Below are 25,319 nucleotides of genomic sequence, written 5' to 3' on the forward strand. Positions count from 1 at the left end.
CTTCTAATTGTCACAAATTGACATCCAGTGACCTCTCAAGTGACCTTTGATAGTCAAAAGTTGTCACCCAGTGACCTCTCAAGTAACGTCAGAGAACCCCAAACTGTCACCCAGTGACCCCCAAATGAACTCTGATAGTCATAAATTGTCAAAGTGACCTCTCAAGTGATTCCTAATTCTCACAAATTGACATCCAGTGACCTCCCATGTGACCTCTAACAGTCAAAAGATGTCACCCAGTGACCTCTCCAGTGACCTCTCAAAGTCCAAAATTGCCATCCAGTGACCCCCAAATGAACAAGTTTTGCCTCAAATTTTCACCTAGTCATCCCCAAAGTGACTTACTACAGCCAAATTTACTCACCCACTGACCCCACACTGGCCCCTGATAGCCACATTTGGTCACCCAGTGACGTCTCAAGTGTTCTCTGAAAGTCACAATTTGTTTTCCAGTGACATCCCAAATGACTTCTAACTGTCGTAAACTGTCACCCATTGACCCCCAAGTGACCTGAAAGATTGTTTTCCAGTGACCTCTTAAGTGCTCTCAACATCTTAATTTCTCACTCAGTGAACCTTCAATGACCTCTGATAGTCACAATTTGTCAAACAGCAACCTGCCAGATGACATACAAAAATAAAAAAACTTGTCACCCAATGAGCCCCAAAAGGAACTCTAATTGTCATTATTTGTCACACATTGAACCCCCCAGATGACTTCTAATGGCAGAATATGTAACCCCTTGAACCCGGAAATACCTCTGATACTTACAATTTGTCACTTGGACCTCTTAAACGCCCTCCGAAAGTCCCAAAATGTCACCCAGTGACGTCTAATAGTCACATTTTGTCACCCATTGACCTATCAAGTGACCTCCAAAGGTCACAAATGGTCGACCCATGATCATCCAACTGACCTCTAATTGTCACAAATTGTCCACCAGTGACCCAATAAGTGTCCTATAAAGGACACAAATGATAATAAAATTACCCCAGCGCGTGACCTAGAAGAGTCAGAATTTGTTAGCCAGCCACCACCCGATTAGTAACTTCTAGTTTTTGCAAAATTGTCACACAGTGACCACTCAGTGAACTCCAAAAGCCGCGAATTATCCACCAGTGACCCCCAAGTTCCCTTTAATTGTACTAAATTGTCAACCAGTAACCACGTAATTGATTTTAAACTATTACAAACTGTCACCCAGTGACACTGAAGTGACTTCTGATTGTCACAGATTATCACCCAATGACTTCTAAAGTGATTTCTCAAGTGATATCCAAAGGTCACACTTTGTCACCAAGTGGCTACCAAAGTGACCTCTAATTGTCACAATTTGTCACCTAGTGACCTTCCAAGTGACCACAAAAGTTACCAACTGTTCTGCAGTCACCAACCAAGTGACCTCTAGTTGTCACAAAACTGTCAATTAGTGACCTTTTAACTGAACTCCGAAATTCAAAGAATTGTCACCCAGTGACCACTAAGTCCCATTAATTATCTTATATTGTCACTCAGTGTCTAACCAAGTTACTGCTAATAGTCACAAATTATTACACAGCGACCTCAAAGTGTCCTCTGATAGCTACAATTGGTCAGCCAGGGACCTATTAGGTGGCCTCTAAAAGTCACAAACTGTTAACCAGTGACCATTCAATTGATTTTCAATTGTCACAAAATATCAACCAGTGAAACCCAAAATAATGTCCAAGGGTCACAAACTGTAACCAAATAACCAACCAAGCAACTGTTAATTGTAACAATGTTGTCACCCAGTGATCTCTTAAGTGAAATCCAAAAGTCGGAAAGTGTTGCCAAGTGACCCCCAAATTCCCTCTACTTGTCACCAAATGTCCCCCAGCAACCACCCAATTGAGTTCTAATTGTCGTAAATTGTCACCTCGTGACACCTAAGTGATCTAAAAAAGAAGCAAATGGTCAAAAAATGACCCCAATGTGAACTCCAGGAGTCACATATTCCCAAGTGATTTACGAAAGCGGCAAATCGTTATCCAGTGACCCTGAAGATGACCTCCAAAAGTCATAAAGAGCAATAGAATGAACACCCAAATGGTCTCTAATTGCAACGAAATGTGAGATAGTGATCCCATCTAATAATCACAAGTTTTTATAGTATTACATTCCTAAATGAAAGTTGTTTTCGTTACCAACGACGAATTCAAAAGACCATGGAAAACTTGACGACTTTACGCAAACTGTGAGTGAAATTTCAAATTTCTCAAAGAATGAAAAATCACATATCACAAACTTTCAGTAAACATGAAATTGTCTGTGGAAAACACCATCTTTTCCTAAGAGTATCGCTTCAACGCAAAGTAACCGAACCCTCGTTCAATATAAACGCGAGCTGGCAAAAAAACTAATAATAATCAGGCAATCGACGGACTGCAACTAGTCAACGCCCTTGAAGAACATCACTCTACATCAAGCATCTCTTCAAAAGGACGAACGCAATCAGATAACCTAGCCAATCAAGGTCGCGTTGTTAAAGTATATGATAACAGTAAACAATTAGCAATTCAACAAATGAATCAAGGATCTTCAACAGATTTGCATCAGCATTTAATCCAAATTTATTGGACTTCATTCTATCGGAAATCCACGTCAAGCAACTCTTAATAATGCACCTCAGGAGTGTAATATGAAAACTCCGGCAATTTACAAAAGAGAAACTTTTTCCAAAACTATTAAACAGCCATTTGCTCAATGTTTAACATCCAACAATTTGGGAAAATATCTAGTAATTTTTCAATCGAGTGCACAATTGCTCCATAACGTTCCTTTATGGAATGTTTGCATCAATTGTCCGGGTGTTGCGAAGTAGTTTCGGTCAACAACTACAGCTTTAAAGAAACAGAAACAATCACCGCTTATTCAATTTGGCAGATATTAGGATCCAGACAGCTGACAGAAAATCATTAAAGCGGAATGAATGGAGAAGCATGTTTTAATCAATCATACTCAACATTCAAGACATCACTGACACTGAAAAGATGAGTCTTTGCAAAGCTCAGCCTCTGAACAGGCACAATTTGGTATCTTTTGGTTTCATTGCAACTTAAATTTCTACTCCCTTGCATTACAGGAGCTAAATTGACTTTTCAGAAACACACATTACGTTGTCACTGCTTTAAACAAAAAGAAGGTACCATTCAAAAGCCAGCCATGAATACCCACGGAGCTCTGATTGCCTTTCCGCCATTGCTGAGAAAAATGGAGCAAACATTTGCTGCACATGGCTTCAGTGCTGACCCTAATGCCACATGTTTGCTTTTAATAGTCCGAGACAAGCTGCCAAACCCGAAATTGAAGTAGACCGACTATTTTTTTGACAATAATTGGAAAATCTTGGCCTGAAAGAACGTTCTCATTAGATGAATTGGCAGTCCCAGCAATTCTGCAGGTGCAACACTCTTTCACAAAGCATAAAATTTATAATTCAAATCGACGTTGCCAACAGAAATAGTCATAGGAAAACGAGAAAGTAAAAAAAAGTCAAAATTGGACTAACAGATCTTCAGGAAGGAGAAAGTTGAAACAGAAAAACATTAGCAATGAGAATCAAAGCAAATGTACCAAAAACAGAAGCAACTTAATACGTCAACAAGGAACTTAAGTGGATATTCTTTGTCCTCATTTGGTACCAGAAAATCCAAACGCAAATGACCTCTTGACAAAAAAATCACTACATGGGCAAATATCAATATTTTCATAAAAGTGACGCTAACAAACAAAACAGTGAAGTTGAAAAATTCTCTAATTGAGTTCTAATCATACTGCCGCAAACAGCAACTCTTTTATTCCTCTGCCGACAGTGCATCGGTAAGCACAACGCTTTGATCCATTCTGAAGAACAAAAAATTGGATCCCTAAAAACATTGCAAAATAAGTTTGCAGTTTGCGAGTCAGTTGATCAGGGAGACAGAAATAATAACACACATAACAGTTATTTAACACTGGTTTTACCGCGCAAAAAAAAGAATAATCTGCAAATTGTACCAGCAGCATTTTTTTGGTGAAAATAACACAAACCGTAACTGCTACGCTTTACTGGAGGGACATCTGCTATGTTATACACATGGCAGCAACTAAAGTAAAACAACCATAAACTTCAGAATTCGGAATAAAAGTATCACAAGCTTTTGACAAAACTGTTAAACACACAAATTTTGTTTACCCGGAGATTGGAACCTTTGGGATTCAGAAACCAGTTTTATGTTGAAGTACAGTCTTTCCATAAATTATTATACCTACAACGCACCAGTGTCTGAACTGAATGAAGTATGATCTTGATATCCGCAGCATAGTTGTATAAAGTTTACTCTCTCAATCTAGAGAGCACCAGAAGACAGAACACAGATCCTTCAAACCGTAGATGCCAATCAATTCACCATGCAACGAAATTTTCTCCGAGATCTGAGAGTAATCTCATTTGCTTTACGCAATATTTTGGATGGATAATTACATAGTCAGAAAAACAGAGAACTGAGTTCCCCATTTAAGAAGAGAGATTCCGGTCTTAGAATCTCTGAGCATTAGATGGTGCACTACTGAAGTTGTCTATTGACAATGGAAAACATCTCAGTGATTGTGTAACCAGATTCCCAAAAATGATAAAGCGGGAATTGATTTAGACGCAATCCCAAAAACAACAACAGACAGCGGGTGAACAGTCAAAACTTTAGAGAGACGATTCGCCATGCCGGAGACCAAATGAGGTCGGTTTAATATGGAAATAAATGCGCAATCTGGAAAATACTTATCCAACTGCAAAAACTCAATTTGAGAGCCTCTAGCGACGACTCAAGGGAGATAATGAGTTAAGAATGCTATCAATTAAAACCTTTGAAAAAGATATGGAGAAAGGTTATATTACATCAGTTGGTTTCTAAAATCCAACTGCAATGAAGATATGGTATATGTCCTTTCACCTACTTCTAACAATAACAAGACCGGTGAACTTAGCCGTATGGCGAATGCTGCTTCCATCTTCTAGAAAAAGTTGCTGAACAAAATTCTTCAATGTGTTTCTGATCTCTTAAAAAGTCTAGTTGAACTTCTACTCAACTTGCGACGGGAGCGCGTTGAGTTATGGCAGTCAAAGAAGCCAAGTTTATGCAGATTTCAGTTAGGAAATATCATCAGTCCCGTCTTCAATTTCCTGGAGCATCAACAGATTCCGTCAAGCAGCTCCAATACAACAAAACCCATTTTGGAGCTATTCTGTGGAACCTAGCGTTCAAATGTTTTTAAACAAAAATGCAGCAATATTGCCATGCACATTGCGGTTGAATACATCCACAATTACAAACAACCAATATGCCAGTTCCTTGTAGTCAGAGCTTCTTGCGAAGTTTGGCCTTCAAAAGCTTTGACTGACGTCGTTTCAGAGCTCAAGGTCTCCATCCATCGATGGCAGTCCTGCCAATTGTTAAATTCCAGTAGGTTCAGATACCAGTCATCTTCACCAATGTTGTCATGGATGGCCTCGGCCCATTTGCGGCTGTTCACCGAGATGCAGTTTTGAAGACCTAGGTCTTCATATTCACCTGCTTAGTCATGAGAGCAATTCATTTAACAGCTGCAGAGGATCTCATCCCTGACAAGCGTTGGACAGCAATCCGACGCTTCAATGTCCGACGCAGGCAACCAGGCTCGTTCTTGTGGGAAAAAAACTCACTTGGAGCAAAAAAACCGATCAGTTGAAGACCACTGATTTTGGAGCACATCTACGTCAAAGATCAGAGATTAAACCAGTCTTTCCAAAATAAGCTCAACCCTCTTTCTGCTTCTCGCTTTGGGGTGTGAGGGAGGCTCGTTCGGTGTGTCGATTGAGCTCTTCTAAACCTTGGTTCAGCGAAGCTGACGACAGATCATTTCTGACAACCTTTAGTGAAAGTGAGTGCGTTGTCAATCTCCGTCCAATCGCCCACGTGAGAGGTAACAACGAGGATGACAATCCGCTGATGCCAAGCCACTTTATACCCGGCAGACCCTTCTACAACGTTGCTGGTGACCCATTCAAAGAGACGCTGACATTTAAATCTTCGGCTCGAGGACTTCATCGCAAGAGGAGTCTCTCCGCTGGGACGATTGACCCAGCCTCGATAACCTTAACCTCTTATTTGTTTATCTAGTTTTTACTAGTCAATGCTAGAAGCAACTATATGATTCAGCTTAGGTCAATGACCTTCGCTATAAATCCATTTTGTTTATCTTCTGTTGAAAATGCTATGAGCAAATTTTTGATATCTTAAACCTTCTAATGCTTCATTGTTTCTTAAATTACTTTTTTTCATTTTTACCGCGAACCCAATAGAATGTTAGGGTAAGTTTTCGTGGACCACGAGGACGTTAATGCTGATTTTTAAATTCTTCGTAACCGAGCTAATTTTACCGCAATAACAACTGATTTCTCTTCCCAAAATTGTTGTAAGCTAACATAACAGGAAATAACACTAGTTGATTTTGAGCAAAACTACGCATGAGAAACAAATTGAATTTGAAACGTCAAGGATAACACTTATTAGCAAGGCGTCATCACTAGGAGAGCTAGCGTTATCAGGGCATCTAACTTGCCCTGATGTCCCTAGGCGAACGTGTTTTAACATTGTAAAATGTTATAATTAGTTTCAAATTAACAAGATTTACGGAAGAGCCGAGGTGGATCCCTTATCTTTCTGATAGTACCTATTATTATTGGAGCATGTTCATTACACCACGCACTACAAACAAGCAACTCTCAACTACAACAAAAAGCAGAGACACTATCAGCAAACGTCTACAGTGACACTGGTATTTGTCTACACCCACTTGCAAGAAACCAAAGTAAGTCGCCACAGAACACCATCAAAGATTTCGATTACGGACACGAATTAATTGTCTGGCACGAAGTTATAAACAAAACTATAACAGATCATCTTTTCAACCCCCAAGCTCTCCGGCCATCTGCTCAACTGCTGAAGGAAATTCGGGTTTTGAAACAAATAATAGGTGTTGTGTATTGAGAGCGAGAGGGTACACCCGGCATACAGTCAGAGCTGAAAACTTTGAACATACCGGTTGTCAACGTAGTCAAGGATCTCATATCTAACAATGAACGAAAAGACAGCTCACAGACCAACGAGTACAACGAGCTTCACCTACAACATTCCTTAGAACTTCACAGTCTCGAAATTGTTATCAATAACGGTATCAACCTCAAGAAACGAAAGAAGCCTGACAAGCAACAACGAAAAGCGAAATGACCGAAACGGGAAGAAACTCAGGACCTTGAATAATTTATAGTAAGTTTTTGTGAAAGGACTGGATTTAAATGTTCAGGCTTTGAACAAACTTTTGTATCGACTCTTCATCTGTTGTTCAGAGACTAGATTTAGTTGTCCAGTCTCCTAGCATTATCTATCCTTCTGTTCCCTGAGTCTCGCTTTATTCATCCCCCCTTAACAATGACAAAAAATCGCAATACGTGTAAAAACTGATAAATCAAACATCGCCAAGATACATATGCGTCGCTTGTAATGTTCATATGCACTTCGAGCCAAATTGGACTGGACTTACGCAAGTTGCAGTTATTGGTCTCAAAGAAGCGGATCAACTGGCAATGCTTTTCTGTGTAAAATGTCTGAATAATAATGAAGGAGACAACTTCATAAAATGTCGAACGATTGACAAGATGAATGAAAAGTTTGGAACAGAAACGCAGGAGATAAAAAAAGCAGGCATTGGAAGAGAGAATAAAAGCAGTCGTTGATAAAAGAGTAGATAATGCCATTAAAATTACATGCGAAAAAGTAGATAAGAGCTATGCGGAGGCTGTTGCCGTCCAGCCAAGAAATGTAGGTGTTACATCCAAAGCACACTCCAAAGAATAAGCATCCGAATACAAGGAAATCCAGAAGACATCGACAAATCCAAAGCCGAGAATTTTTTCCCCACTACAAATGAAGTGAATGATGTGTTAAATTGAATAGGAGTGACAACCCAAATAAAGGAGCTAAAACGACTTGGTAAATTCAGCAACAGCAGGAAAAAACAACAGATACTACTTCTGACGCTTCCGACTGATTATGATGCCAGAATAGTTTTAGCGAAAGCCCAAGAAACAAGAACAGTTCTAACTGAGAACGGTGTGTTCCTTTTACCAGCTTTGTCAAAAGAAGACGCAATTAAAGAAAATTTGTGTTTTATAAACGAAGAGAACTACTTGAGGAAATGTTCCCGCAATAAACTAAACATTCGAAAACTTGAGCTGTTCAATGATGGCAAGAAAGAAGATTTGGGAGATAACCCCAAAAGATGGTGAATAGGTTTCATCAACATTCTTCTAAATAATAGGCGAAGCCTAGCAAGCTTTGAAAAAAGATCAAATTTTGCTAATGCAGTAATGCTCAATGGCTATAACATTATTTGTGCTTGCGAAACATGGTTAAACAACAAGATTTCATCATCTGAATTACTCTTAGACAACTACATCATATATAGATCAGACAGAAAACAAGATGCGGAAAACAACACTCACGGAGGGGCAATGATTCCCATCAAAAACAGCCTAGAATCTGAACAACTTAATGCTGACCAACCCGACTGTTCACTAAACTGCAGACTAAAAATTAAAAAACTCAGCCTTTTCAATTCTGTGTTCTACAACTCCCCGAAAGGAAGTGGGTACAGATACACACAAGAGGACTTTGGAACACTTCTTTCAGCCCTACCAAAAAATAGCACAGCACTTATCTATGGAGATCTTAACTTTCCGAACTTTTCTATCCGAACTTTCCGAACTGGCACAACTTCTCAAGTGAGGACACTGACGAACATGAATTACTAGAACTCTTTGAAAAAAAAACTTTTTTCTTTAAGTGTTGGTTTTAACGCCCGCGAAAACAATATGCTGGACGTTGCCTTCTATCGAAATTGTTTTATACACTCCGCTCTTGACGAAGAATTCATTAAAAAAATTTAACTGCTCAGATCACAAGCCAATCAGTGATCTAGTTGAGTGCCCGCACACAGAACTGAAACCAACTTTGATAACTTTTCGAAATTTTGGAAGAGCTGATTACTCGGAAGTCAGCGAAATGATTAAACATGCTGATTTCAAACCAGTGTATTACACAAACATAAACAACATGTGCAAAGACATGTACGACTTTTTCGACAAGGTAGCACAAGCAATGATTCCCAAAAGGACCAGGCATAGGCAATCTCTACCGTCTTGCATTACACCAAGTACGTCCAAATTGATAAAAAGCTTGGACACTCAGCGTAAACTTGTAGCGAACAAACCAACGTCATATCAGAAAAACATCGTAAGGAAATTTCAAAACGTTGTGACAGAGACCGCAAAATTAGATCGGTGTAATTATCAAGAGAAAATAATGAGCAGCAGAGACACCATTGTGATCTTCAAATATCTAAAAATTCTTAATAAGTCACCAAAACCCCCCATAAGTTCTAGTCAATGATGGAAGATCAGCATCCAACATTGAAGACAATATAAACTTAATAAACGACTTTCTTTTTTTCTACACTCCTAAACTTTCCTCCAGCATAGAAGACATCAATTCTATGAACCCAAATTTAACAAACTTCTGTTTATCAAAGAAAAAAATTAATGGAATACAATCGGAGCTCGACATCACTAAGACTAGAGGCGCTAACGTGTACCCCCTATCTTCCAGCAAAAAACAGCGATACCAATGTCTCATACCTAGTATTCAAAAAAAAACGCTTGAGAAAAATTCCCGACCAATGGAAAATCGCATCAGTCACCCCTATTTATAAGAAGTGCGACAGGAGGTTGGTCACGAATTATCGTCCCGTTTCCCTACTGAATATCGAGAGTAATATTTTTGAAACATGCATGTACTAGTAATTGTCTTCTATTGTGGTTGACTATCTCCACAACAGATAACAATTCGTCAGAGTTGAAAACACAAGCACTAAGATTCTTGAAATCACAAGTGGCGTCCGCCAAGGTCTCTTCTTTGACCCCTTCTGTTCTGTATACCCATCAACGATCTACCAGATGTCCTAAGATTTAGCGATCCATACCTGTTTGCCGATGACCTAACGATCCTCTCAACAGGATACAGTGGCACTGAATTCCGGGAGAAAATAAATGCAATACAAAACTGGGTAGCGACAAACAAAATTATACTTGCAGTCAATAAGTTTGCAATACTAAACATAAGAGGGGCAGAAAGATTTTGAACTCTTTAAATCAAATTTTGAAGTCTCTGCAAGCAGTCAAGGACCTTGGTAAAAAAGTCAGTAAGAAACTGACATGGTGGGCTCATATAAATTCTAGACTCAATAAAGCAAACAGAGTCCTTTACTTGATGAGGAATGTCGCCTATGCCGTAAAACCCTTCATAAAACTGGGATTAGAAAAATCTCGGGTTCTGCCAGTCTTGTTATACGGAATCAACTGTACTACGCCCTCAAAATCTGATTTGGGCAATCTTGACAAACTCCAGCGGAAAGCAATTAGATGGATATCAGGACAAAACGAGCCCTATGAGAATCAACCGAGGCTTTTGAACATCTTGCCATTACCAATGTACATGCAGATGAACGATCTCCTCACTCTCTCAAAGCTTACTCTAACTGGCACAACTTCTCAGGTGAGGACACTGACTAACATGAAGTACTAGAACTCTTTGAAAACAACTTTTTTCTTCAAAGTGTTGGTTTTAACACCCGCGAAAACAATATGCTGGACGTTGCCTTCTATCGAAATTGTTACATGCACTCCACTTCTGACGAAGAATTCACAAAAACATTTAACTGCTCTGATCACAAGGCTTGAAATGAATTCGTTTTCAAAAATGGCAGACTAGCAAACCGAATCGACAATGAAATAATTCTTCGGAACCGCGAGGACTGAAAAACCGAATACTAAACTTGATGTGCAAGGTTGTTAATAAATGGTTCAGCACTAAAAGTATCTGCACGTGGCAACTGTGTTGCGATTTTCACCGACGCAGAAATTTACGGACAATTCTCTAAAAGCAAGACTCAAGGGTCCGAACGACCCCTCGAGAAGCAGTCGTAAAATCCCAACAACAACAACAATATACAACAACGCTTAAATTGTATGGGGGTGGATAAAAACACTGGGAGAGAAACAGTGTGCCAAAAAAAGATAAAATGAGAACTTTTCGAAGATTTGGAAGAACTGATTACTCGGAAGTAAGCAAAATGATTAAATATGCTGATTTCAAACCAGTGTGTTACACAAATATAAACAACATGTGCGAAGACATGTACGACTTTTTCGACAACGTAGCACAAGCAATGATTCCCAAGACGACCAGGCGTAGGCAATCTCTACCACCTTGCATTTCACCAAGTACGTCCGATTTGATGAAAAGGTTGAACAATAAGCGTAAACTCGTAGCGAACAAACCAACGGAATCAACTGTACCAGGCCCTCAAAATCTGATTTGGGCAATCTTGAGAAACTCCAGCGGAAAGCAGTTAGATGGATATCAGGACGAAACGAGCCCTATGAGAATCAACCGAGGCTTTTGAACATCTTGCCATTACCAATGTACATGCAGATGAACGATCTCATCACTCTCAAAGCTTACTCAAGAAGGAAGAGACGATATTGAAATAACTGAAATAAACAAATTTCGAGGAAGATCCACAGAATTGTACACGCTCAGAAAAGTAAGGCTCGAAATGAATTCGTTTTCAAAAATGGCAGACTAGCAAACCGAATCGACAATGAAATAATTTTTTCGGAACCGCGAGGAATGAAAAACCGAATACTAAACTTAATGTGGAAGTTTGTTAATAAATCGTTCAGCACTCAAAGTATCTGCACGTGGCAACTGTGTTGCGATTGTTACCAATGCAGAAATTTACGGACAATTCTCTAAAAGCAAGACTCAAGGGTTAGAACGACCCCTCGACAAGCGGTCGTAGATTCCCAACAACAACAACAATATACAACAACGCTTAAAGTGTAAGGGGGTGGATAAATACACTGGGAGAGAAACAGTGTGACAAAAATAGATAAGATAAAATTGTATGTGAGATCATTAATTTGCAAACCATCATGATTAATTAGCCGCAATACCATCCCTCGAGTTCTAAAAAACTTTTGGCCATTCTGCATTTTTAAGCGACTCAATATATCAAATAGTAGCGTAATGCTAATGGGACGCTAAAAGGAAGTGGACTGGTAACAGCTCTTGGATGTAGAAACCATCACACCTCTACAATTGTCTTCTTACGATTCTTTCCCGTTGTTTCATTTCTGTTGCCGTTTTAATATAGCTGTTTCAAAATCTCTCATAAAGGAGGTCACGCGCAATTTTTCAGAGGTCCGTATGAAATTGAATCGATAGTGAATGGCGAGCGCCGGATTTTCCTGTGATTATGCTGCACGAGGGACAGCAGCTTGCTCAAAGTGCAAGGACAAGTTACCAAAGGGGTCACTGAGAATGGCAAAATTAGCTCCGAGCCCATATCATGAAGGGGATACTATGAAGACTTACTTCCACGCTAAATGCTTATTTGACAGTTTCCAGAAAGCACGAGCGACTACCAAAGTTATTGATTGCTCATCTGATATTGAAGGATTTTCTCTGTTAGAAAGTGACGATAAAGAAGTTATTAAGTACGTATATTTCGTATTTGATTCTTGTTGTTCGTACATTTTTTTTGCTAAATTGCCAAAATTATGCATGTGAAACAGATTTTTTCTACTCTCGTTTTAATATTTTATGTTTGGATAAAGGCGCAAAGAAAAAGAGGAGAAAGCAGAAGAAACTGATTTATCAATTTAAAATCAATTCTGACTTCTATAACAACGTTTTCGAACTTTATGTTCATTGTCAGGTTAAACCTGTTTCACAAATTATTAAAAGTTAACATGAAAGTGTATTTACTTTTGTCTGAGACCACAATTTAACAATTCTTGGAAATATCAAAACATTTTTCAATCGGGAATTTCTATATACACAATATTTAGCCCAGTGCATCCTCTGGTATGGTTTTTGCAAATTTCGTTTTGCCCTGCACAAAGTATATTTTGCCCTATATTTCACTCAAAAATGAACTGAACTAATATTTTAGCGTGTCAATATTTTAACTCCGGCTGCAAATTGCTGATGTATATATATATATAGCTTCGATGGTCCTGAGTTTTTCTGCTGTGTGACAGGCATCCAGAATTTTCCGTTCAATGCCGTGGAGCCATAACATTAAGAAACGTGTTGACCCACCGGTGATTCCTTCTTTTGATGTTCTGATTTCCTAGTGGTAACATGCCGGCTTGTCTGCACAAAATAGTTGGATCTGCATCTATTTTATTTTATTTGATATGCCACGTGAGATTTGATGTTTTATCGAAAGTTGATTTTAGGCTGCAGAGGAATAAATTTTTTGTACCGTGAATACCATTTACAAGTCACTTAGTTTTTCAATTTGCTGATAAATTTTCTGTATGATTGCCTCTGTATTGTAGAAAAATTGTTGGTTTTTGATGATCTAATCTGGTTGTTTGATGCTCTTTTTTCGTTTTCAATTGATCTTTTTTTGCCAGTTATTGTATCTAATGTCTATTCCACTGTTTTTGGAGATATTCATCTGGATACTGATTGATTCAGCATGTCTCTTTCTTTTTAAGCGCCTGATCCAAGGTCAGCCAAATAGTTGTTGCGTTAAAACCCTGTGAACCATACCTTGAACTACGTTTTTCTTATGCTTAAGCGGTGCACAGCTGCAAAAATTCAATATTATTTCTGTTTTGTTGGTTTTTGATATCAATGACGGGTAATTTCATTAGTATTGCTCACATTCACGTTGACATGAAACTGTGGCGTTCAACTTCTTTGGTCGTTCAGTTTTTCTAATGTAAATTGTTTATTTCTGTGAATTGGATTTGCAAATTTTTAGTGCTCGTCCAGATCAACACTAATTGTGCAACTAATGTCCTCAAAATAGTCTTCATCAATTATTTCACTCAATGTAACCGCTGGTTGTTGGTTGCTGCAGTACGTGCAAATCTAAACAACGTCCTTCATATTGGCTTAATTCTAGCTTATTCTTTGCCGTTTCGTATAAAACTAATTCTTCCATAGCTCACATTCTACTCTTCTTCCACTCGCAGGTTGCAGTCTTCAATTCCCTATTTGATTTACAGATTTTCGCTGAACTTTGGTTTTTGCTGTGAGGCGTTGTAATATAACACTAGCGTGGTGTATTTGTGTCCTTTGCGTAGTGGTTAATAATGTGCGTTTCAGTAGCTTCGTACAAAGGGATTCATAGGACTAAGTCTATCCTCTTGCTCAGTACTGGAAATTGTAAGTTAGCGTTCATTTATTTTTAATTCTAATATCAAGAAAAAAATTTTGTTCCATGAAAGCAACTCTTTGGTACAAGCGATTTCAGTTGTTATCTCTCCTAGCTTAAATAATATATACATTATGCTAATATCAGAGAGTTGCTTTAATTTTTATAAAGAGTTACAAATATCAGATTTGAACTAATGGAAGGTTATGGTGAACTGAGTCTACATAACGATAACTGGGTTTATGACATGGGGTAACTCTCAGGGACATGTCTTGCCTCAAACAATTTCATCCTCATCGGATGGTTTTACAGCCAGTGATGCACCCTTACCTAGAGCATCTGATTGTACATTCCAGATGCCGTTACATTTAAATTGAACATATGTAACCGCTAGCATTAATAATTTTTCATTGCAGAGCTTCGGGTCTCTGGAGGCTTAAGCGCCTGTGGTCTCTGGAGGCTTAAGCGCCTGAGTAGAGTTCTCATTGAACAGTTTTTAGCCTCGCGAACCGTCACATTGGTATACAAACCTTTTGCGTCAAGAGGTACTATTTGCTTGTTATAATCCAGAAAAAGTGACTTAAGCTTTTTTAGCATCTTGTGTGCTGGTTTCAATGTTTGTGCCTGGTGATTTTTTTTGGCAAAACGTTGCCAAACATTTGTTTAAATTGCATAACTGCTACCATGTATCGAAGGAACAGGTCGAAGAGGTGTATTTTTTTGCTGTAATTCTGCTAAACCATAGTCCCATAGTTGTGAACCAGTTATTACGAGCCTTTGATAAATTTCGTTGCTGAGTTTTCCCTCCCTAATCAATTGCTGCTAGTTGTTACTCATCTGTTCTTCAGCTTTATTAAAGTTGCTTCTTTTGTTCCCTAGGCTTTTCGAAACTGATCTGAGTTGAGCATATCCTCTAGTTATTCTCTCTATACGTCGACTTCATGGTGCAGAACCTACAGATTTTGTCGAGCGGTGCTGACTGCAAATCTTTGTTCTTGAGGTAATCATGAATTTGGTTCAATCTTTAAAACATCGCAGTTTCGCGGATATCTCTTGCATACCATTTTGCGTAAGTTTCAATTTCACAAAGCTCACCGACCTTGTTCTCGCGCAATTTTTGTAAAAGTTTGTCACATCTCTGAGGAAGTGTACCGCAGTTGACTTGTCTCTCACAGGGCGTTAAGATTCCATTTTTAGAACCTCAAATGCAATCTTTTGAGTTTCACTTCCACCCTCTACCACAACATTACTATGGGAACCGTTTCGCGGCCGGCTGACTTGTCTGACAGTTTGTCAAGTTTTCATTTTATCTGTTTTCATCCTTGTGGAGTGAATCCTCCTTTCTTGCCTAATGCTGCTAACAAACGATGGCATCTGTTCTGGTATCATTCTCCCTAAACATAGTGATATCAGTTCCAATTTTTTGTTCATTTTCAGGTTTTTCCTCAGGGTTTTCTCAGCACGGCCTACTTCTTGTTGTAAGTGTTATTTGAAACGCGTCCTCCGCTTGTTCAAAAAATGCACAAAATAGTTGGATATGCATCGATTTCATTTTAATTGATATGCCACGTCCATTTTGAGGTTTTTATCGAAAGTTGATTTTAGGGTGGAGAGGAATAATTTTTGCATAGTGAATACCATTTGCAAGTCATATAGTTTTTCAATTTGCTGTTAAATTTTCTGTATGGTTTCCTCTGTATTGTAGATATTTTTTTTTGGTTTTTTGATGAAATCTAGTCTGATTTTTCGATGCTCTTTTTGTTTTGTTGTTAATTGATCTCTACTGCCAGTTTTTTTTCTAAAGTCTGTTTCACTTTTTTGGAGACATGCGACTGGATACTGATTTTTGGTTCAGCATGTGTCTTTGTTTTTAAACGCCTGATCAAAGCACAACCAACTAGTTGTAGCGTTGAAGACCCTGTGAACCATCCCTCGAATTACGTTTTTCTTATGCTTAATTGGTGCGCAACTGCAAAAATTCAATATTGTTTCTGTGTTTGTTGGTTTTTGATGTCAATGACAGGTAATTTCATTATTATTGCTCACATTCACGTTGACATGAAACTGGCGTTCAACTTCTTTATTCGTTCAGTTTTCTATGTAAATTTTTTGTTTCTGTGAATTGGATTTGCAAATTTTAAGTGCTCGTCCAGATTCACACTAACTGTGCAAATAATGTCATCCAAATAGTTTTTAACAATTTTTTCACTCATTGTCCCCCGCTGTTGGTTACTGCAGTACGTGCAAATCTAAACATCGTCCTTCATATTTCCATTGTTTCATGATATTCTTTGCCGTTTCTCATAAAACCAATTCTTCCATAACTCACTTTCTGCTCCTCTTCCACTAGCCGGTTGCAGTCTGCAATTCCCTTTTTGATCATATTTGGAGATTTTCTCTGAGCTCTAATTTTTGCAGTGATGCGTCATAATGTACCATTGGTGTGGTGTATTTGTGTCCTTTTGTGTAATGGTTAATAATGTGCGTCTCAGTATCTTCATACACAGGGATTTCCTAAGACTGACTCTGTCAACTTGCTCAATACTGGAAATTGTAAGTTAGCGATCATTTATTATTAATTTTAATATCGAGAAAAGTTTGATATTCCATTAAAGCAACTCTTTGATACAAGCGATTTCGGTTGTTATCCCTCCTAGCTTAAATTTTATATACATTATGTAAATATCAGAGAGTTGCTTTAATTTATATAAAGAGTGACAAATATCAGTTTTGAACTAATGGAAAGTTATGGTGAACTGAGTCTACATAACGATAACTGGGTTTATGACATGGGGTAACTCTCAGGGACATGTCTTGCCTCAAACAATTTCATCCTCATCGATTTTTTTTGCTGGTATAACAGCCAGTGTTGCACCCTTAGCTAGAGCATCGGATTGTACATTCCAGATGCCGTTAAATTTAAATTGAACATATGAAACCGTTAGCATTAATAAATTTTTCATTGCGGAGCTTCGGGTCTCTGGAGGCTTAAGCGCCTGAGTAGAGTTCTCATTGAACAGTTTTTAGCCTCGCGAACCGTCACATTGGTATGCAAACCTTTTGCATCAAGATGTACTATTTGCTTGTTATAATCCAGAAAAAGTGACTTAAGCTTTTCTAGCATCTTGTGCTGGTTTCAATGTTTGTGCCTGGTAATTTTTTTTGGCAAAACGTTGCCAAACATTTGTTGAAAATTGCATAACTGCTACCATGTAACGAAGGAACAGGTCGAAGAGGTGTATTTTTTTGCTGTAATTTTGCTAAACCATAGTCCCATAGTTGTGAACCAGTTATTACGAGCCTTTGATAAATTTCGTTGCTGATTTTTCCCTCCCTAATCAATTGCTGCTAGTTGTTACTCATCTGTTCTTCAGCTTTATTAAAGATGGCATATGTTCTGGTATCACATTCTCAGCTCGTCCTACTTCTTGTTGTAAGTCTTAGTTGAAACGTGTCCTCCGCTTGTTCAAAAATTGCACAAAATTGTTGGATCTGCATCGATTTCATTTTATTTGATATGCCATGTCAAATTTGAGGTTTTTATCAAAATTTGATTTTGAGGGTGGAGAGGAATGTTTTTGCATAGTGAATACCATTTGCAAATCACATAGTTTTTCAATTTGCTGTTAAAATTTCTGTATGGTTTCCTCTGTATTGTAGAATTTTTTTTTTGTTTTTTGATGGGATCTAGTCTGATTTTTTGATGCTCTTTTTGTTTTGTTGTTAATTGATCTTTACTGCCAGTTTTTTTTCTAAAGTCTGTTTCACAATTTTTGGAGACATTCCACTGGATACTGATTTTTGGTTCAGCATTTGTCTTTGTTTTTAAAGGCCTGATCAAAGCACAACCAACTAGTTGTTGCGTTGAAAACCCTGTGAACCATCCCTTGAACTACGTTTTTCTTATGCTTAAGTGGTGCGCAACTGCAAAAATTCAATATTTTTTCTTGTGTTTGTTGGTTTTTGATGTCAATGACAGGTAATTTCATTATTATTGCTCACATTCACGTTGACATGAAACTTTGGCGTTCAACTTCTTTATTCGTTCAGTTTTTTATGTAAATTTGTTGTTTCTGTGATTTGGATTTGCAAATTTTAAGTGCTCGTTCAGATTCACACTAACTGTGCAAATAATGTCATCCAAATAGTTTTTAACAATTTTTTCACTCAATTTCCCTCGCTGTTGGTTGCTGCAGTACGTGCAAATCTAAACATCGCCCTTCATATTTCCATTGTATCATGATATTCTTTGCCGTTTCTCATAAAACCAATTCTTCCATAACTCACTTTCTGCTCCTCTTCCACTAGCCGTTTGCAGTCTGCAATTCCTTTTTTGATCATATTTGGAGATTTTCTCTGAGCTCTAGTTTTTGCAGTGATGCGTCATAATGTACCATTGGTGTGGTGTATTTGTGTCCTTTTGTGTAATGGTTAATAAGGCAGAGAGTGACAAGTATCAGATTTGAACTAATGGAAAGTTATGGTGAACTGTTCCTAAAAAACAGGTTAACAGCGTTTATGACATGGCGTAACTCTCGGACATGTCATGCCTCAAACAATATCATCCTCAACCATTTGCTGGTATTACAGCCAATGCCGTTACATTTAAATTGAACGCATGTAACCGCTAGCATTAATAAATTTTTCATTGCGGACCTTTGGGTCTCTGGAGCCTAAGCGCACGAGAAGAGTTCTCATTGAGCAGTTTTTAGCCTCGCGAACCGTCACATTGGTATACAAACCTTTTGCGTCAAGAGGTACTTTTTGCTTGTTATAATCCAGAAAAAGTGAGTCTAAAGCTTTTCTAGCATCTTGTGTGCTGGTTTCAATGTTTGTGCCTGGTTATTTTTTTTGGCAAAGCGTTGCCAAAAATTTGTTCAAATTTGCACAAATGCTACCATGTACCGAAGGATCAGGTCGGAGAGGTATATCTTCTGGTGTACTTTTGGTAAAGCAGAATGACTAGCTGGTTGTGTATCAGTTAATATGAGCCTTTGGTAAGTTTTGTTGCTGAATTTTCCGTGCTTCATCAATTGCTTCTGGTTGTTACTCATCTGCTCTTCAGTTCTATTACATTTTCTTCTTTTGTTCCATTGGCTTTTTGAAACTTATTCTATCTGTGAGGAAGTGCACCACAGTTGACTTGTCTCTCACAGAGCGTTAAGATTCCTTTGTTTGGATCTCAAGTGCAGACTTTAACCTTCATCCACTACCACAATATTACTATGGGAACCGTATCGCAGCCGTTTGCCTTGTCTCTCTGACAATTTATCAAGTTTTCCTTTTGTCTTTCTTCAACCACTGTGGAGTGATTCCTCCTTTCGTGCCTTATTCTGCTAACAGAGGATGGCATCTGTTCTGGTATTACATTCTCCCTAAAGATATTCATATCAGTTCCAAATTTTGTACTTTTTATGCGTTTTCAGCATGGTCTACTTGTAAGAGTCTCATTTGAAACGGGTGCTCCGCTTGTTCAGCAAAATTTTAGTTTTGAGGAGAGCAAAACCTCAAAAGATTTGGAATATGATTTAAAGCATTGTTTTATAAAATCAGTTATATAATTTTAGCTATTGACCTTAATTAGTGTTTTCAAATATCAAGTTTTTAATAGTTTCATTTTCTCATTGTATCTGATATATGTCTCTGGCAGCAGCACGCACTTCCCTAAAGGAAGCTTTATTAAAGTATCGAGCGAAACCAATTGTTCAGGAGCGCTGCCTTTGCACAGTTTCTCGCCTTTTTGAGCAGCCCTCTTATTGTGTGTTGAATTAGCACTGTCTCCTGGGTCTTTGTCTCCCACCCAGCTTGCTGGTCAGCTCACAATACGTTTTGAGCTGCGTGTTTCTCTTCCTCGAAGTTAGACGCTTCGTTATGCTGAGCAACAGTAATTTCAGCAGCTCCTGAAAAATATCTGTGCCAATCCGTCGACGGTAAGCAATAGCACTGAAGCCTTCCTTGTTCGTTTCCAGGAACGTTGTCAAATCTGGCACGCTGCAGGGTGGCTAGTAGTCTTACTCGTGACTTTAGATCGTGTTTATCAGAAGGTGCCAAACCACCACATCTCTTTCTCAGCTTGAAGCAATTCCTTTTTTTGAACCAAGTTTTCCATTTTGTGATGAGATCCCAGTAACCTTTGCCACTCTCCATAAAAACGGCTTATTTGAATATGGGAGACTCTTCACTGCGTAGTTAAGCGAACAGAAATTGTTAAAGGATAAATTGAAAGTGTATATGAATTTGTCTGAGCCGCAATTTGAACAATTTTAGGAAATATCTTTAAAAAATCTTAGAAACGAAGATTTCTAGATACACAATATTTAGCCTTATAATTTTCCTAACCGTAAGCATTTTTCTATTGGGAGTTTTGCGGATTCTGTTTTGCCTTGCACAAAGAATCTTTTGCCCCATCATTGAGTAAAAATATCAGTTGAGCTAATATTTTGGCGTGAACTAATACGAGAAAGTTTTGAATATTGAGCATATCCAAACATCTTTCTAATTGCTCTCAAACAAAGTTTCAAACAATTTTTGTGGTCGCATGCGTGTCTTAACTCAGTTGAATGTTTTTTTTTTCAATGCAAAGAATTTTGATTGTCTCGGCACTGTCTCGAAGGGTGACCGCCGTATTGGCCGACAGGGCGTTTAGCCGACAACCAAAAAATGAGAACTTTAGCCGACAATTTAAGTAAAATGAGCAATAAAACTTATTCTGAAGCTGTGATTGGCCAATTTAAAACACTATTTTGTAAGCGGACAAATATACCGCAGTTTTTTCATCAACTAGCGTAACGAAGGTTTATCAACTAGAGTAACGAGGGTATTTAACCGCATCTGGCCATGCCTCGCGGGCCATGGCCATGCCTCGCGGGCCATGGCCATGCCTCAGCGGCCCGTGGGACTTGATATGAATCTATCACAACCGAACTACTGATTTATGGACCAATGAGACTTTTATGACCAATTATGATAAAACTGTCGGCTAAATTTCTCATTTTTTCCTTGTCGGCTAAACGCCCTGTCGGCCAATTTTCCTAGCACCGTCTCGAAGAGTCTATTATGGCGCGTTTTTGTAAGCTTAAGTAGTTAGCTTGTAGTTAGTTAGCTAGTAGTTATGATTTTTTTAAATATATATTTTAAGGTGTTTAAATTATGTTTTGTATACACTGTTTTTAGTGGTTTTCATTGTGTGACCATTTTGTAGCTAAAAATTTGTCATTTGTGGGATGATCGAATAAATTTTGTTTTTAAAAGACTTTTTGTTTGCTGTGTTCGACCAAAATATGCTCCCAATTTTTGCTGTGTTCGACCAATATATGCTGCCAATTTTCGGTTGTATTTTGCTAATTGTTTTTTTTGCTTCTATTTCTCGGTTATTATCCCGTATTCTGCCTGCTGTTTTTCATTTTTGACACTGTACAATAGATTTGATCAAACAGAAGTAGAATAAAGATGTTTGTGGATTGATTGCGGACGAAAATGGTGAGAACTACTGTACTCCTTCGATGATTCAACAATGCATTTTTTTTTCAAAACAGTTTTTTGTGGAAAAATTCAGACGAAACGAGAAGGCCATTAATGCTAAATTGTCTGAGAGGCATAATATTATTTTTAATGGTTGATTCTAAATTTTGTGTTTATGCAATTTTACCATTCTCTGGTTTTCTTTTCGATTTTGTTAAATTGGTCTTTGCTAGAATGTGCTGTTGTAATGTATTGTAAAACCATTATCTAGTTGCTTGTGGTTTTGGCAATTGAGGGTCGTGTTTGATTAGTTTTTAGCTCAAAAACTTTTCTATGTTTATGATTTTTGATTCCACAACTTTACAAAGTTTTGCTTCTGAAATTAATTTTTCTGCTAACTGATAGCGGTATCATGGAAAGTAAGGATGCACTTAGAAAAAGAACTAGCTTCCATTTATGGCAGTAAAGATTCTTTGATCTCTGGTAATTTAAAAAAAGGTGTCTTTGTTAATTTTTGAACTGTTTCGTTTAAGATGAGAGCTTTTGTGTAAATAGGAAAAAAAATTGGCAATGGAAGCGCACAAAATTTGAGTAAATTTTGAATGCGTTTGTTCGTTTCATTTCTGTCTTTCCTAGAGTGGTCCGTACTTTTATGTCTTACTGCTCAATTGTAGAATTCTAAAATTTAAAGCCCAGTCCCACGTTTTTATACAAAGTTGCCGGAATTTAGCTGGTTGTTAATCACAATGAAGCAACTCAATTTATCACTATTCAAGTTAGTTTGGGACTGTGAATTTACAAATAATCTTGTTTTGCTGCAGAATCTATAAATGGGTTTTGTCTGATTGCAAATACCTCCTGATACGGTGCAGTGTCAGTTTCAAAAATGTACGAGCTTTAGTTTCCTGGATTTTGTCTAAAAGGTCGATTACTCTTTCAAGCCTGTTATTCTCGATCACTCTACCCTTAAAAGCATGAATATTCATACAAAAGACTGGTGTACTGTTTAACGAAATTCTAGCTTTTTGATTACAAGTTTTGTTTAGTTGGAGAATAGATGGTAGAGATGAGATGCAGATTTTGATGGCTGTGAATTCCAGGAGAAATTATTGACACTAAAAGTTTTTGTTCCTGCATTTAGTCCTCTCACTTTAGTGCTTGTAGTTTGTAAACGAGTCTTACGAACGTGCTGTTAAAAACTTTATACAGAATAGCGTTTGTGGTTTTTAAGGGAGGCGTACTGGGAGAGAGGCTTAAGTGGCAAAAAATTATCTACTTAGAATTGAATTAGCCTTTGACTTTGAAACTACTTTTTCTCCAATGTTTGAACCTTATGTAAAATAAACCTGTCACGGACCGACTTTCTGTTCTTTTGAATAGCAATAATCTTTTGTTCATGTCTTTGATCTTAGTTTATGCGAAATTGACAGAGGAGGTATTATAATACAACACTCGAAAACTAGGATAAATGTTGAAATTGCAGTGTCTGTTAAACTTTTGCATTTGTCTCAACTGACATTAAGTTTGTTTAGGAAGCTAATCGACGATATCTGCGAATTCAGAGAGCAAAAATTTGGAAGTAAACTTGTGAATCAATCATCAAAGCAGTCTGTTATCACTCCTAAAGCTACAAATGGCATATCTTCGCCTGCAGTTCAACAAGAAACACCGACATCCTCGTCAGCGTCACCTGTGCTAAACTTTGATGACATGACCTCTAATGTCAGTTTTGTGAGCTTCTGTCGACTAACAGAGAAAATAGCCAATGATTCCTCCTACAGTGGAAAGACCTCGGCTATCAAGCATTTCTTGGGCAGATTAGAAGATGTATCAGTGAAAGAGATTACTCTACTTTTGAAGCTGTTGCTACCAGGTGAGGTAGAAAATTAATTGACAAATTGTCCAGTCCAAGTTCTTCTTATAACAATTGTTCTACCTATTTTTGCTCCCATCAAAAGTTGTTACCAATTAAGCGCTTAAGTATATTTTAACTTTTGAGAAAAATTACGTGAATTGAAGTTTTAATTGAAGTTTTAACTCACTGTTGCTGTCCGATGCATTTATCTTTAAATGTCTCGTAGTTTTAAATTAAAATTGTCGATTTTAGCTTAGTGGCTGATTGAAACCATGTGTAGTATATGTTGCTGTAGTATACGTGTTGATTCCTAAAATTTTGCACAATTTTATCTCCCTGAGCAGTTTTTTGGTATTAAATTGATTAAAAATAAAATATTCAAAAACTTTATTTTTGATCATGATGTAGACTTTGTCTTAAAATTGATCGATTGCTTTATATTATGTTTGACCTGAAGAGCAGTCTGAAAAGCAGATTTGTATTACTCTCATCTGTCCGCTTAATCATATGGAGTATTTTAAAATGCGCCGTTGGCAACGAAGTAAGTATATATTTTGTAATATTTTACCAGGTGTAATTAAGCGAGTGTACAACCTACACAACAAACAGCTGCTCAAAGTGTTTTCTGCCATTCTGAAGAGTAGCCACGATCACATGTCAGATCACTTGGATAACTCAGGAGACATATCACTTACAGTTGAACACTATTTCCTCAAGGCCACCTCTGCAATTCAACCCATTCCAGATGATTCCGCATCACTAATGCTAGTGGACGTGGAGAAATTTTTGGGTGCGTTTCTATTACCGACAAAATGAATATGTACATATATCATTTTGGTCATAACAAAGAGAAAATGCATCATATGTGATGCAAGTTCATAATCTGCTGTCGTATCTGAAACGTTTTCAAGGTCTAACTTATCTAATTCAAAAATGTGATTTAAAAAGATTAAGACATGAAGATTTAAGTTGAAAATTTTTCATCGTCGGTTTGGTATTTTTCTAGAATTAGAATTTGGCTTTCAGAGCGAATATAGACAGAGGATTTAGTCTGCATTTTATTGTAAAACGTCTGTTTCTTTAGACAAACTATCAGATGTAACCCTGGAGAAAGAACACGAGCGGTTATTTGCTCAAATTACCCCCAAATGCTCTGCTTCTGAACTCAGGGTTCTAATACGACTGGTCAAGCACGACCTCCGCATGAATGCGGGAGCGAAACCGGTGCTGGACGCCTTAGACTCCCGAGCATACGAGGCCTTTCAAACATCTCGAGATCTGAGTGACGTCGTCAAACGTGTCATGGAACGTCAGAGCAGTCCCAAAATGACTAAACAGCTAAGGTTTGATATGTGGTTTGATGACTTTTTATATTACTATGACGGACATTTTGTATGTTTTCTACTGGGCAATGTTTGTGTCAACGTTATAATGGTCTGAGTTCAATAATCGCGAAGTCAACGTTCGGCTGAAAACTTCGTATAACTGAAGACTACGTTTGCGGTATACATGCCAAATTGTGGTCTAGTTCTATTTGAACAAATTTTACGGAAAAGTGCCCATTTCCTGACGTTTTCAGGAGGTTACCCAAGAGGCAAAATTGTAAATGAGTGAGGAAAAATATAGTTGTTGGCCATGATTATGAAGAGAATTATGGAAAAAATTTCCATAAAG

The 25,319-nt window shown here is 37.9% G+C and overlaps 1 protein-coding gene across 1 annotated transcript in view; it reads left to right on the forward strand.

Moving 5' to 3' along the window:
• Positions 1-12,334: 12,334 nt before the first annotated feature.
• LOC142339179 (DNA ligase 3-like) overlaps positions 12,335-25,319 on the forward strand; it is a 33,137-nt gene continuing 20,152 nt past the window's right edge. The window contains exons 1-4 of the mRNA XM_075388976.1: positions 12,335-12,653; positions 23,323-23,663; positions 24,217-24,435; positions 24,730-24,988. Coding sequence (XP_075245091.1) covers positions 12,385-12,653; positions 23,323-23,663; positions 24,217-24,435; positions 24,730-24,988 — 1,088 coding nt within the window. The 5' untranslated portion in view covers positions 12,335-12,384. The remainder of the gene's footprint in view (positions 12,654-23,322; positions 23,664-24,216; positions 24,436-24,729; positions 24,989-25,319) is intronic.

Source organism: Convolutriloba macropyga, chromosome 5, assembly GCF_964194025.1.
Source record: "Convolutriloba macropyga chromosome 5, txConMacr16.3, whole genome shotgun sequence".
In the NCBI taxonomy this organism is placed as follows: Eukaryota; Metazoa; Xenacoelomorpha; order Acoela; family Convolutidae; genus Convolutriloba; species Convolutriloba macropyga.